This window comes from Brassica napus, chromosome A3 (genome assembly GCF_020379485.1).
Source record: "Brassica napus cultivar Da-Ae chromosome A3, Da-Ae, whole genome shotgun sequence".
Classification (NCBI taxonomy): domain Eukaryota; kingdom Viridiplantae; phylum Streptophyta; class Magnoliopsida; order Brassicales; family Brassicaceae; genus Brassica; species Brassica napus.
The window spans coordinates 11,549,389-11,564,807 of NC_063436.1; the positions used below are offsets into that span (position 1 = coordinate 11,549,389).

The 15,419-nt window shown below is 34.6% G+C and overlaps 3 protein-coding genes and 1 pseudogene across 4 annotated transcripts in view; all 4 read right to left on the reverse strand.

The window, feature by feature from the left end:
• LOC106438288 overlaps positions 1-1,297 on the reverse strand; it is a 1,649-nt gene extending 352 nt beyond the window's left edge. The window contains exons 1-6 of the mRNA XM_013879402.3: positions 856-1,297; positions 748-781; positions 514-666; positions 340-429; positions 189-254; positions 16-110 (exon numbers count right to left, since the gene is read on the reverse strand). Of these exons, the coding sequence (XP_013734856.2) occupies positions 16-110; positions 189-254; positions 340-429; positions 514-666; positions 748-781; positions 856-1,169 (752 nt within the window). The 5' untranslated portion in view covers positions 1,170-1,297. The remainder of the gene's footprint in view (positions 1-15; positions 111-188; positions 255-339; positions 430-513; positions 667-747; positions 782-855) is intronic.
• Positions 1,298-1,957: 660 nt separating this feature from the next.
• LOC125606880 lies at positions 1,958-2,945 on the reverse strand (annotated as a pseudogene).
• Positions 2,946-4,079: 1,134 nt separating this feature from the next.
• LOC106438316 (short-chain dehydrogenase reductase 3a) lies at positions 4,080-5,164 on the reverse strand. Its single transcript, XM_013879433.3, has 2 exons — positions 5,057-5,164; positions 4,080-4,935 (listed from the first exon to the last, which is right to left on the reverse strand). Exons 1-2 carry the CDS (start codon positions 5,068-5,070, stop codon positions 4,155-4,157), a joined length of 795 nt encoding a protein of 264 aa, XP_013734887.2. The 5' UTR covers positions 5,071-5,164; the 3' UTR covers positions 4,080-4,154.
• Positions 5,165-6,311: 1,147 nt separating this feature from the next.
• Positions 6,312-10,022, reverse strand: LOC106438318 (boron transporter 1-like). 2 transcript variants are annotated; one of them, XM_022697356.2, is made up of 12 exons: positions 9,506-10,022; positions 9,320-9,402; positions 9,050-9,242; positions 8,836-8,974; positions 8,598-8,763; positions 8,326-8,492; positions 8,079-8,252; positions 7,907-8,002; positions 7,697-7,828; positions 7,307-7,626; positions 6,956-7,223; positions 6,312-6,878 (listed from the first exon to the last, which is right to left on the reverse strand). In XM_022697356.2, the coding sequence occupies exons 1-12, from the start codon at positions 9,607-9,609 to the stop codon at positions 6,606-6,608; spliced, it is 2,115 nt and encodes a 704-aa protein (XP_022553077.2). In that variant the 5' UTR covers positions 9,610-10,022; the 3' UTR covers positions 6,312-6,605.
• Between the last annotated feature and the right edge of the window lie 5,397 nt (positions 10,023-15,419).

A 15,419-nucleotide genomic window follows, 5' to 3' on the forward strand; every position in this document is an offset into this window, starting at 1 on the left:
ATGGTATGTGCTTACCAAGTTAATAAACCACATGCGTGGATGATCCATTGGAAGACAATGTAGAGACAACTCCATATCACAAAATATCCCATTCGAAACCAAGGGAATGTCTGAAAAAAAAGAACAAAACTCATCTGTTTTGGCCAGTTTCTTAAAATGTATTTTCTTGTGTACTTTAAGTTGCTTACGAGGCTATTTAGTAGTGTGTCTAGGATGAGGAAGCCTGCATTCGCTGTGTGCATGCAAATCATCAGCTGCTTTAGCATAAATCAAGTGAGTTAGTTGACTTGGGTCCATAAATTGGATAAGTATAGTCGTTGTTTAGTTGGGTTTTGTCACCGTGTTTAAGCCGAGGTGGGTGTTCGATAGGAAAGGAACTATAACTAGCCAAAACACAACGTCTGTAAGCACCACAGCTCCTGCACTTGTCTGCCACACAAACCATACACCAGTATTAATTAGTCTCTGAATGCGTGTGTGAATCAGTCTTGGGTGTGTGTTGATGACACTTACCTGAAAAATTGTCTCCATGAAACAACCATAAACCCCTAATCTTTCCCTGAATTCATTATCTCCGACCTTGTTTTCAACCGCATCTTCACAAACTCCTGATGTTGGCTCTTTGTAATGTTCCAAGCAACCATATAATGAAGCTACAATACCCATCTGTAGAGAAACCAAGGAATGTATTTAGAAAAGCCAGATTTATCAATACTATTCAAAGATCCTTAAGCTGCTAGGATATACCGCAAAGTAGATCATTACAAGCATGAAGGTCCATCTGTTACAACACCAGTCAACACGACACAAGTTAAAAACAGGATTGAGGTCAAATCCATAAAGAAGAGCACACACTCAGTGTAATAGACGAAGATGCTTGCGTCCCATTCCAAGACGTCCCAAGCCAATAAAGCAGCCATGGAGAGAAAAGAGATGGACCGAGTGAAGAGAAGCCAGCCAGGATGTAACCCTCTCCAGCAGCTCGTCCGTAACCGAGCCGAACCAAGGCTCTCTGATCCTGATCTAGACTGTAGGAAGCTATTGTGCGTCGTATCTTCAACGTCAACGCAGCCTCTTTCTCTGCGCAATAGGAACCACAACGACGCAACGATTGCAGCCAAGACTATACCAAAGCAGATGAAATCGTACCAGTAAACGACCAACCCCATAACTTACTGGCGATGGAACTTGTTAGCTGGTTGGTCTCTTTTGTTTTTGTGGGTTGTTTTTGGGGTTTTTGACGTGAGATGACCAGCAGTTTTGAACGTTTGGTATACTCGTGTAATATTGAATGTTAGATACTCAAATGGCTTGTTTGATCAAAAAAAAGAAAAAGAAAAAAAACTCAAATGTCTCTGATCAAACAAGCTTGTAAAAATAATTGTTTAGTTTATTATCCTCGAGATATACAATGGGATCATGGATGGATGTTTGATGTTTCCATATAAAAAAATGTTATACATACATCTTTCTGGATGAATATTATAACTTTGAATTAGAATATAATGTTTTAATGGAATATGACGTTCAGTAACTAAAATCTTTTTTTATCAAATATTTAAAACAAACTATCTCAACTGGATAATTTTTTTTTTACAATTTTGCTATAATATTATATGAAATAAAAAGTTTAGCAATAAATAGATAATAATAATTGCATGTATATCAAAGTTAAATATATTTATTTTTATTACAATACAATACTCTTACTTAAGATTTGAAATATTAAAAGTTTATTTTTTATTTGAACCATCATTTTTATTAAGCTTACACAGGATGTGATTGGTAGTGGCTATAAGTACTGTCCACTGTCTCATTTATTCAAATCAATTAAATTTTAATAAAAAAATTAAAATCATAACTCTTGAAATAATCTACAGCTGTACAAGTGCTTTATAGAGCCAAATATTTACAACAATTTTTCGAAGCTTTTCATAAAATTTTACAGTAGTAAAATCTAAACCATAACTAAAAGTCTACAGATTTTTTTCTACAACAGAATTTTTAAAGATACAACCATTACCAATGGGACCATAGGCTAAGAGCTTAAAAACCACAATATTTTTTTTTAATTTAAAGAGGCTTAACGACGCTAAATCCACCGTCCAAAACTAGATTATGCCCACTAATATAAATAGAATCATCAGAAGCTAGAAACAAAGCAGCCTTCGCCACGTGATTAGGTTTCAACACAACACCTTTCAGAATTCCCACGGCTTCACAATATCCCTCCACCTGCTTCGCCGTCTCCTCATCACGGCTAGTCATAGCCGTCGCCACCGCAAACGGCGCCACGCCGTTTACTCTAATCCCATGTTTCCCCAACTCACCACAAGCTGACTTAATCAGCCCCAGGAGCGCATGCTTCGACGCTGTGTATCCATGAGGTCCCTGACCACCAATCTCCGCCGTAACGCTAGTCGTACAAACAATGGAACCACGTGTGGTCGTGTGCCACTAGTCACCATGGCACGTGCTGCATGTTTGATAAACGCAGTTGCACCGCGAACGTTAACCCCCATTACACGGTCAAAATGTTTGAGATTCAAGTCGAGGATGCTTCCCGGCGTATCTAAGACGCCGGCGTTGCTGAACAGAACGCCGAGTTTTCCATGCTTTTCGACGGTGAACTTAACAGCATTCTCTATCTCTCTCGTTTGTGATATCGCATTAATTTGTAATAACTTGCTTTGTCTTTACCTATTGAAACGGCAACGTTCTGGCCTAACACCTCTTGTATGTCAACAATAACCACTTTAGCTCCGTGGTCAGTGAATAGCCTTGCAGATTCTGCTCCGATCCCGCTGGCTCCGCCTGTTATAATCACGACTTTGCCATCCAATCTTCTGTAATATAGAGATCAAGTAAATAATTAGAGTTGTCCAATGGATTAATCAAAATGTGCGTGTTTGAAAAAGATGAGGCACTTGCCTGCTTCCTGACATTGTTAGATAGTTTTCAAAGGATACAACATCAAGGGTAAATATATATATATACTAAATTAACCCCATCACAAAGTAATTAAAAAGGTAGATTTTTTTTATGACGAAAGGGTAGATAATCTCTATCTTATTTCTCTGTATTTATAACTTCATTACAATATCTTTGTTCCTTAAATCATATATTAATTTTTAAACTGAATCTGCATATTTTGAATATTTAATCTAATATATATTTAATATTATAGATTAAATATTTCTCTTAAAGTTTGATATATAGATCGATTTCCCACCTCTGCTAGCACATATTCTACTTGCTATATATTACTCCTCATCTTCCTAAAAGATCCATATTCTAGAGAAAATTTTTGTTTTTAAAAAAAATATTTTATATTTTCAATACAATTTTTGTGAACTAATAATGAGAAATTGATTTGCTAGTTTAGAAAGTTTAGAAAATCGATTGTATAGATGATTTGAATTTTACATAAAGAAATAAATATGTATATATCTTTGTTATAGGTTACAGTAATATATCTATGACTATGAGAACGTGACTGAACATTAACTTCCGGAAGAATAATTATTAATATATGTATCATAGCAATGACGATTTGAAGTCATGAATTTTAATTTTTTTAAAACTAAAGTTATCCTCCATGTTCATCACCTATAGATGAAGAAGAAGGCTGCAGACTATAGTTAAGAACTATTAAACGATTTCATTTTCCTAAGATTTTTTTACACTGTAGTTTAAATAATAAAGACAGATTACGTTCAAGTCATTGTTTCCCGTTTTTGTTGGTAAAATTAGAAATAGGAAATACATTTATTATTTGTAAAAGACAATCTACTAAAAGAAAGGATCATTTATTACTTCAGTGGCATTGGAGTGTAAATAAAATAAAAAACTAAGGGGTAATTTATATTGGTACTTCTCTTTTAATAATATAGATTTATGGTTAGCAAACTATTGTTATAACTTTGTATAATGTGTCCTTTTTACTTTATTCATATATGTAGCCTGATCGCGTCATATGATATATAGCTTCCATATGCGGACTACACGAGCTCCTAGATGAACCCAAATATGATCTTGTATTTTATTTTTCTATACCATTTATTATTATTTATTTTTTGTTTCAACACCAAGATTATTCAAAAGCAAAAGTCCCGATTGGTGAAGAAAAGCGACATAACAAGAAAATGCTGGTTTTATTGTTTAGAAAAGTCCAAATCTACGTTCTTAACGACACTATAACCACCATCAACGACGAGGTTATGGCCACTAACGTAAGCCGAATCATCCGAAGCCAGGAACAAAGCAGCCTGAGCAACGTGGCCAACCTTAAGCACCACCCCTTTGAGAATCCCTGCGGCTGCAAAATATTCCTCCACCGTCCTCGCCGTTTCCTCATCGGAGCTATTCATCCTCGTCGCCACCGCATACGGTGCGACGCCGTTAACTCTAATCCCATATTTTCCTAAATCCCCGCAAGCCGACCTAACCAACCCAAGAAGCCCATGTTTGGATGCTGTGTAAGCATGTGCTCCCGAACCACCGATCTCTGCGGCACAACTCGTCATACATATGATGGACCCACGCGTGCCTTTCTCCACCATGGCTCGTGCAGCGTGTTTTATAAACGCAGCCGCACCACGAACGTTTACCGACATTATTCGGTCAAACTGTTCGAGATTCATGTCGAGGACGCTCCCCGGCTGGTCCATGATGCCGGCGTTACTTAATAGAACGTCTAGTTTTCCGTACTTTCCGACGGTGAACTTAACGGCGTTCTCCACTTCCATCTCGTTTGTAACATCGCAGTGGTAGTAAGTAACCATATCTTTCCCGATGGAAAGGGCAACGCTTAGACCAAGCTCTTCCTGTAAGTCGACGATGACCACCTTAGCTCCGTGCTCAGTGAAGAGCCTAGCGGCTTCGGCTCCAATCCCACTGGCTCCACCTGTTATGATTACTACCTTGCCATCTAGTCTGCTGGTTTAATTTTAACAAGTACATTCACGTAAAAAGATTAGTCAGCAAAAGGTTCCCTACAAGGCTACAAATATATAAATGTGTTTATAAATACTTGAGAAATGAATGAAGCACTTGCCTGCTTCCCGACATTGTTGATGGATTTCAATTTTGCTACACCTACATTACATAAACCTTTCAAGGTGAGTATTTATAAACTGAAATCCATAGCATGCATTATTGACTATTCTTTCTATTAATATTTTGAAAGAAACTATTTGCATCAAATTTTAACTGAAGATATGAATTTTCAAAATTAAAATAATGCATTCATTTATTTAATCAATATAAACACATTTCGTAATATTAAATATTCTGTAAAACTTTGAGAGGAAACTGACGGATTTTTGTAGGTTTCAATTCTAATGAAGCTATAGACGGAAGATGTTATATTTGGAATTTTAGCTGATTAAAAGTTAACATAAAATCTGATCAGCTATTTTGCACTGTTAGGAATGAAAGTGTTATCGTCGATTGGTATTAGTTACCACTTACAAGTTAATAGGTCATTTACATGAAATAAAGCTAAAAACGAAAATGGTTAGACTCAAACTATCATAGTCTTTTTAGCATTACTTTAATCCTTCTCAGTGAATAGCAGACGCTGCAAGCCTGGCCTGCAACCAATTCCGAGGGGTAGTAATTCAATTTAAATAAATAAAAGTACTAACACTTTCCCCGTAACTATAACATCCGAAAGAATATTCACACGTTCGTGGATGCTCAAAAAAGGAAAAATCGACATTGATCTTTATTATACAGTATCAGAATTCTAATTGTATTTTGCTTGTAAGAAAAATGTCACTGGCGGAGAATAAGAACCCACTTGAAAACCAACCATCCAACGAAATGTCTTCATAAACTTGAATCGATGTAGATATATTTTAAACAACCTATACACGAAATACATAACCAATTACACAAAAATGCGAACACGTATACAGCTAACTTTACATACATACAACATACATCACTTGGTTTTGTTTTTATTGTATCAATTTGTGTCCATAAATAAACTTAAAATTCTTCAAGCGATATATGAGTTATCTCTTCCCTACTCACCACGTGAGTATAATACTAACATTACCTTTTTCTAGTTTGAAAGGACAATTAGTTATTTTAGTTTTAGTAGACTTTCCATCAACATTCTTAAGATCATTCGCCTATTCAATAGAGGAAATGTCTTCGTGAAAAGTCTAATAGCTCCAGTACTTGTCAAAAGTTAAAAAAACCTCAAGAAAAAACACCAGTGACTGGCACAAAAGTCTTGATTGTTTTTTGTTTTTTGTTTTTTTTTCTGATATGTAGCAACTAGCAAGAGTATGACAACCATATGTAAAGTTTGCTTACCGTTAAAATTTTAAAATCTTTTACTTATTTCATATTTGCCTCACATCGTTACATATATTACGGAATAAGTACGATTTTACAGACTTCAACTCTCCAGCGTCAAAAGATCAAACACCAGGTAAGGGCATAAACCCACACACGCACAACATATAAACAAAAGAAAGTTTGAAGAGGCTTTTGTTTTTCCCAAGAACTAAAGATCAAATTAGTTAACTAGTAAACACTCATCCTCATTGAGTTTTGCCTTATTTAGCTTCTTGTGTATATATAATCTCAGTTCAATAAGAGCCCTGGTTCAAAGGACTCCTCCCAGTACTCGGTGGCTTAGAACTATTTCCAACGACTCGAGGACTCATTTGACCCAACCTGAGTTCACCCACTCGTGGACTAAACACTTGAGACAAACTCCTACTATTGACTGGAGTGGAATTCGAACTTGTGACCTTAGGACTACTCGTGTGTCTAAACTCTCCTCTGCTCCGTGTAATAACCTCATCAAGAATCTCTGAGTCTCCTGGATACGAAGTTGTCGATCCAATCTCCGTTTCCTGCTGAAAATCAAGTATTAAAAAAAAGAAGAAGAAGCTAAAGTAACATAAAAACAGAGTTATTGGGGTTATTGGCTTACCGCTGCGAGATTGAAGGGTAAAGCTGGAGCTTCTTCATACTCTGCTGCGTCTAAGTCTTGAAGATGAGCTCCTTTGAAGAATCTAGGGAGTATGTACTGTCGTACGGGAATCAAGAACATGATCATTAAAGGGAACATAACTCCTGCTATTGGAATCCATGTGAGGCCAAAGCAGACTAAGAGATAAATCGTCTGGAAAATAGTGAACGTTGCAATTGTCTTGAATGGAACGGTTTCAACGAATGTTGCGTGGTAATCTTCAAGAACCCTGCAAAAAATAGAAACCAATGAGATACAAAAAGAGAGAGACCTTGAATGAGATTAAAAAAAGAGAGTGGATGTTTAGTTTACTTGAAGCGACGACTTGGTGCTGTGAAGAGAAGCAAGATTCTTTCCCAAAACTGGTTTCCAGGTAAGCTTTCGATGGCCATGAAGGCAAAATAACCCCAAAGGACTGATGTTGGAATCATTTTAAGGATAGGCATAGCAGCAACGCATCCTCCTACCATTGTAGATTGAAGGAAGTTGCTTACCCTCTGTTCTTTGACTTCAACAGGTAACAAATCATCAATCTCTTTCTCTATATCGAACAGAGTTTCATCAACCGGAGCATTGAGGTTTCCGGTTAATGTAGTTGCTTGAATTGTTGATTCTTTCAGTTCTTTTAAACCCTGCAAATGGAAAGAAGCTATTCTTAGTTCTGTCTTCTATTGAGAAAAAAAAAGGGAGATACTCTCTTACTTGAGGCTGCTGGTAGACTAATGGTGTCTGCATGTGGTGATAAGCTTCTTGCATATTGTTATAGAGTTGTCCCAAACTCGCATTCGTTTTGATGCTTCTTCGTGCTGTTGCAACCAGTCTGTTACGGAGCAACTGCAAAGATAGCCACAAGGTTGATCTCAGAACTCAGGAAAATCTTGCGGAAATAAGACTGTGGTGAGCTATCGTTACCTGATATTTAAGAGTGGCTAAGCTCTTGGTATGCATTGGAGATTGAGGAATGACACCATTTGATGGAGGGATTCCGAGTAAACCACACATTAATGTCTGCATTGATTATGACCAGTAAGCCCCAAGAGAAAAATATTAAGATATGCAAGTCTTTTCTTCTCCAAATCCTTACCAGAAACCCGAGAAGAAGCAAGTCGTAGTGGTAAGAAGAGGGTTTCCTCAAATTGAATTCTTTCTGCTGCGCAAGCTGTGAAGCTACGCTATGATCAAAGTAGTAAAGCACAGCAATCATTGACGCTGGAACGAAAGCTCCAATTATGTGGACAATTGGAACATCAAGCATCTCCTGAAAAATGTTCAAGTCATTAGGAATTATAAGTCTTAACTCTTAGTTGGGCATGAAGGTAAAAGAACAAAACCTTAACTACGGTCCAATTTCCATAAGCACCAGGGGACCAAGGATTTGGGCTAAAAAGTCGCCGGGGGATTCCTTTAGGAACATCTCCTGCTGGAATGTAGGAGACACCGGTCCACACTAGCACCATGAGTGGTACACCATAGTCAGCTATTAAGCTTCTCAGCCAGCCTGCTCAAGATAAGCAAACTGAAGTCAGTAAATGTTTCATCTTAATACTAAAGAATCTTAGCTCATGAGAGATAGATAGATAAAGATGCTCTGTTTTTGACTTACCAGATCCGTAGCGCCAAGATCTGGCTTTTCTGCTTCTAAGTCCAGTAAGAAGAAGGCCAAAGGAGAGAACAAGAGCGAACATCCCATTAGCAAACCTCCAGGAAGGTAAGAACTCCTTCAGTTTCTGATTTTCCCGGTCAGGAATGCGAAACTCATCCACTAGCCCCTAGGATGAATCAAATCATGCATTAGAGATGAAAACCAAGATTGTGGAAATGTTTGGTGAAAAGGTTACTACTTTGATGGCTTGTTGCATGAAGAGCATAGCAATAAGGAGTCCAAACAACTCCCCAGCTACACGAGTGAACCTATTGATGATGGAACAAGCTCCACATATAGCCATCACAAACAGCATCAAAGCAGTCCAAACACAAACCCTACACTTTCAAAGAGTGTTGTTCTCAACACCTGATTACTATTTTAAGCAAATTACAAAAAAAAAAAGAACATACCATCCAGACCAAGCCAAGAAGAGGTTACGTCCAAGTTCAGGTCTGGCCTTTGCAAAGTTAAACATGAAAGTATACATGATTACAGTTGGCTCAGCAACACCGAGAATAAGCAGTGGCTGACCTCCGATAATAGAGTGAATGATGCCGCAAATGGCGGTAGATGCTAAGGTCTGAACAGCCGTGAGAACTCCATCTGCCAGATTTTAAAATCCAAATTTCAAATCTTTGATAGTGGAAATTGAGAAAAGGTGGAAACTTTACTTTACTTACCAGTGTTTCGTTCGAGCTGTTCACCGAAGGAGATGACAGGAATCGCAGAGGCGAAGAATATGTAAGTGGTGGGAGCCAGAATCCTACGCAATTAGAAGATGATGATGATGAAATCAATATTTAGCTGGGGGTAGAATCAAATGGAATATTCGTTCATTCATTCATTCATTGGTAATATAATAATACCTGAATCCAGCCTTGAATCCTCCGGTCCAGTCTTGCTTATAGCACGTGAGTCTGCCTTTGAGATCATTCTTGATTCCTTCAAACGGCACGAAAGTCTCTTCCATAGCTTCGTTGAGTCAATTCGTCAAACACTTGGAGTTCTTCTTCTCTCTCCGAAGAGGTTAAAAGATCTGAGCTCAAACCCGGTTTAAGGGGGAATAAACTCATAAACTACTTCAAACCCGACAAACCCATTTCGAAGAACATCTCTCTCAACTCGAGCTTAGCGAAGATCAGGAGTAAGCAGGATTGTGAGAAGAAGAAGAAGAAGAAGATTGAATCTCAATGAAGAAACTGGGAAACGATACATGGAACCAGTTTACATGTTATCGAGAGAAATCAATAAAAGAAAGAAGTGTGTGTTTTTGATTTGGATGAGAAGAAAGTGGTAAGTCGTTGTTGAAATTACATGAAGCTTGCAATGTATACTGCGTGTGTGTTATGTCTGACGGTGGCAACTCACAAGGAAGAAGAAGAAGCCCAAGGGGTCCGTCCCTATTTATATAAGCTACTCAAAGTAAAATAGATGCAAACTCGAAAATTAATAATTACTATATCTAAACAAAATATACCAACCAAAAATATAGTACGATGGTTTAGTAGGAGAGACGAGACGATTCCTACAAATATACTAACTACTACCCTTCTTTAACTAGCTAGGGGAAACTAGTGATGATGATTGGTAAATTATTTGAGAGTTTCTATAGCTTACAAAGATCCACTCGATAGTCAAACAATTTAAATTGATGAGAACAACATAGAAATATATAATTGTGCTAGTTTCAATTTTTTTATATATACTGTGCAGTTGTCAAAAAGAAAAAAAAAAACTGTGCTAATATATACTAGGATGTTAAATTTAAGACACGAATACAATTTTGCATTTTACAAAAAAAAAAAAAAAAAACAATTTTGCAATACATGGAATAGGAAAGTACGTGAAAACCGGGAATGGTTTTCAGGAACTCGTGTATATTAAAATGGTTACGTTACAACTTGCACTTGCTTACAATTGTTTTTGGTACGCATGTTCAAAGTTTCTTAAAATTGTTAGAAACGAAGGCGAGTGAGATTGGCATGCATCTATTTGGAATCATTTGTTTTGGCTGTCTCGATTTGTAAAATTTCGAAGTTATTTGTTTGTCAATAATATCTTGCTTACTCCTAATTAGTCCTATCTGCCTATCGTTTTGATAATTAATTGGTCAACTTGCATTCTTAGAATCCTACTTTCGATATCTTCCGATTTTCGTTTTATTAATTAATAAATCAGTTAGTATATGTGTTTAGTGAAATTATGCACAAAAGAATTATGTTTTCTCGATTTCTATAGTTTTTTTACCTGAATTTATTATTAGGAATAAAATTCTGGCAAAAAGTTAAATATATATGTTTTCTAATACTACAAGATAAATAGTTTATGGGAAATAGGACCTAATGCAATATAAAGATTTTTAGCGTTACACTTTTTAATTAGGTGTAATAAAGTAGTAGATGCTGTAGATATTATGCATATATATTTATAATCAAGCAGTGATGTGGCAATAGTAAGAACTCGACCAAAAACACACAGAAGCAATTAAACTTGACCTAACTATCCCATCCTAATTGATTTTAAATTGATTTAACTTTTTCACTTTCTTTGTCGCCAATTATAACTTCTTCACTATATTAAATTAATATAGTTATTTGTTAGAATTGGATTCAGATACGTTTAAAAGTTGTCTTTCACATGTTTGGCTGCGGTTTCGCACGCATAGCTTAATTTGGCTCCTTTAAACATGACCCATAAGAGTAATTATATCAGTAAAGGCCAATGAACTAAGTATATTAAATTGTATATTATACGTGAGAGATGCATGCCCCAATCTTCTCCATTAATATTAATTTTTTGATAAATGTGCTTTACTGGTATTTTTGAAATATTTGATACTGTACGGATGATTATTTGATTGGTCCCAGTGAAAGTGTATTTTGTAGTTATAGAAAAGTGTATTTGTAGAGGTTGAAAACTTTTCAATTGATGTATTACATGTGTACATAAAATACAAAATATAATATGTTTGAGTGGGAAAACTATATTACATTTATATATGTGGTGACATATAAACTTGTCTGATGCACGTTAGCATGTATATGTGCTTACACACATATAACAATTATGCAAACATTTTTGGGAAAATTGTTTTATAGACCAAAAAGGCGCATTATCTCATGAGTATTTGTACTCCCTACACACAACTTCTTCCCTATTTGCACTCCATACCCTATTTTCCTTCAATTTTTTTCCTCCCATCACTACCATTTCTCCCCAATTCAATGGTATCTCACTTTTTTCAGTATATTGAGCTAATTTGCTCTTATCTCATTAGGCTAATTTTAAATTTGTACCATTCTGCCTTTAATATCATTTCCTATTTATAAAAATAAACCAAATAAATTGTTTTACAAACCAAAAGGTTAGGAAAAATAAGAAATGCATTGTAAATACTTACACCAATGTAGAGTAGTATTTTTTTGTTCAAAGAAATGTTTATATAAAAATTTTAGATTTCGTTCTACGTACATCTACAGAGTAGAAAATGAAATCCACGTTTTTCACTAAGATTAGAATAAAAGATATACGGAAATAACAATAATCTAAAAATATTTGGAATATAAAATATAAAATATACGCTTTGCCTAATTTTCTAAACTATGTAGAACCGACAATCTACACATTACTCAAAATCTAAAACATGTAAAAACCGATTTCAAACAGGTTAATTGTATTCTACACATAGTAGTAGAATGCATATTCTATGGATAAGTACGAACATTTCTGAAAATATGGAAGTGCATTTATGAAAATATTTGGAAAAATTTTGTTACCATTTTGGAAAAATCGATTTTTTGCACAAAATAAAACAAAATTGTTATTTGGGAATTTGCACAAAAAATTGTTTAAAAAATAGGTTTAGATAATTTGTAAATTTCCCCTTTTCTATTTAATTTATTTATTTTAACACATATAATAAACTAAATTAATTTGTTTTAAATTTTAATTAAGTTAACTTAGGGGTATAATAGGCAATTAGGAAGGTATTAGCCTAATGAGACAATTACAATAATTTAAAATTCAATAAAGAGTTTATTGAATTTGATATAAATGTTATTTACAAATTAAGTTTTTATTTTAATTTTAATTTTTTTTTAATTTGGTTCATATATGTTAAATATTAACAGAAAATAAAATATATATACAGAGTCGGCTCAAGAATTTTACGGGCCTAGTGCAAAAAAAAACAAATTTGGACCCTTAAATCTAATATTTAAAATTTTCATATATATATATATATATATTTTATAAAATTTATGATGAAAACAAATATATAATATAATATATATATACTTAACATAAAATTATATATTTATTTAAAAAATGCGGATCCCTAACTATTAAGAAACGGGAACATCGGCCTGAACATGGGACTGTCACTCTTTTTTGCCCCTTCCACTTAAATCGGGCCTGTATATATAGTTTTTTTTTTTTTGCTAAAAGTGATAAAATTTCTGTATATATAATTTATAACCGAATAAAAAAAATATGTTTCTTCTCTTAACATTTATCTTTTGAACCCATAAGTTTACCTAAAACATGAAAATTATATTTTTGTGCTTGTGGAACGTATACTATAGCAATACAGATTATATATTTACTCAAATAAAAGAAAATCACGATAAAGTATTGGGTAATTTAAATATATAAAGTATAAACAATAACATTATGTCATGATAATTTGTTTAAATTATCATGAAACCGAATAACTACTAATTGATGGTCTACCATATTCAAATGACGTTATAGTCTACGTAATATGTCCACATCTTTTCTCTCCTTAATCAAGCAGATACTCTGTATCGGGAACTTTCCTCGTTGGGTCCAGACCTTGTTTATTCAAAATAGCTAAGAGGATAACAAAAGGACATTGTTAAACAATTATAAACCAGACTGGGAGTATGTGGTCAAATTAGGGCTGGGCAAATAAACCGAACCCGAAAATCCGAACCGAACCCGACCCGATAAAAATGAATCCGAACCGATCCGAACCCGACATAAAAACCGAATGGATCTTGTTTTATGGTATTTCGGGTTATGGGTATTATCCGAACCGAACCCGAATCTAAATGGATACCCAATAGAACCCGAAACATTCAAAATTTCCAAAAAGAACTTGTATCAAACATGATCTCAATTCCTAATATGTATTCAAAATATATTAAACATCTAAAATAATTATCTATTATATGAAGATTGATGGTTGAAGGTTGAAGTTTTTAGATTTGGGTTTTATTTTTCATTGAATAATGTTTTTCATTTCGTGAGAACTTGATTTTCGTTTCATGCTTTCATTTATTTGGTTTTCTTTCGATCAATAACTATGTTTACCTTTCACTTGATTTTAAATGATTACATTTGATGTTCCTTTCTTTTTTTTTGAACCGATTTTATTTATGTTTTGGTTACAAAATAGGTAGAAATCAAGTATTTTAAAACCAAAGAACCGATTTTAGTTACTTTTTGGTTACAAAGTAGATATAAATTAGGTACATTTAAACCGAAGAACCGATTGGGACCCGAACCCGAAAGTACATCGGGTTATACCGGTTCTTTGAAGATTTACTAAACCCGACCCGAACCCGATAGAACCCGAACCGGTCCCGAACCGAATTTTCATATAACCCGAATGGGACTGATTTTGATAAACCCGAAAAACCGAAACCCGATTGGACTAAACCGAAACCCGATTGGGACCCCGAATGCCCAGGCCTAGGTCAAATGATATGAGAAGAGCTTGGGATGTCCCTACATTTTAGGTTCGATATACCAGTCATGCAAAACTAAGTCATATTTGTCTGGTTATTCTACGTGAATATGAACTATTGTTTTTCGACCCATTTAAATATCCGAAAGATAATTTATCCGTAAATTGCATCTTCCACTCATGAATTAGGTACATGTCTTTAATAGATCTGGGTTTAATTTTTTTTAAGTTAAAAAAAAAACAATTAGAAACCATACATTTCGTATATTTCATATAATTGTATATGTATATATATATATATACATCTTAAAAGTATATGTAAGTAAATGCTTGTGCCAATCAAGTCCTACTGAAATCAATCATATGTTTTTTGGTTATTGTTTCACATCGTTAATATAATATCCTGGTATGAAAAACTGCTCACAAGAATGCAGCAATGTACGAATTTATAATTTTATATTGCAAGTTGATTGGGAATTTCGTGGCGTGACTTGGTCGGTATGGGATTCGAAAGTTCGAAACAAGTTGAAGTACAATCAGCAGCTTGATAATGGTGGTAATTTTGTAATTGGACTTATAACTTAATATCACTTAACACTTATATACGCATGAGTTAACTTTTATTATAACAAATTAAGCATCCCCACTCCATGCAACCAGGAGATGTGTGTTTCACAAATTAATGAGAGCTTGGACAGACCATTTAAAAATAAATATCGGTGATCTAAACTGTGTCTACAACGTTATTAATCAGTCGAAAGACTTATTCTACCGTTTTACTATAATTACTAGGTTGTAATTGGCGTCTTGCGCGCGGCATAAAGCTATTAATTTCAATATTTTTAAGATGTTAAGGTATTAGTTTTGTTTGATTTGGATATCAGTTTGGCTTTGAGTTGAGTTTTTTCAGATTTTCATATCCTATATTATATAAATAAATTCTAAATCTATATTTATTTTTGTTTATTCGGTTAAAATGGTTGAAATTTTTAATTTTTTTGGGGATAAACCAAAGCCAATTAGTATATGTTTGGTTTTATGTTATCAAAATTTTAAACAATTCTAATGTA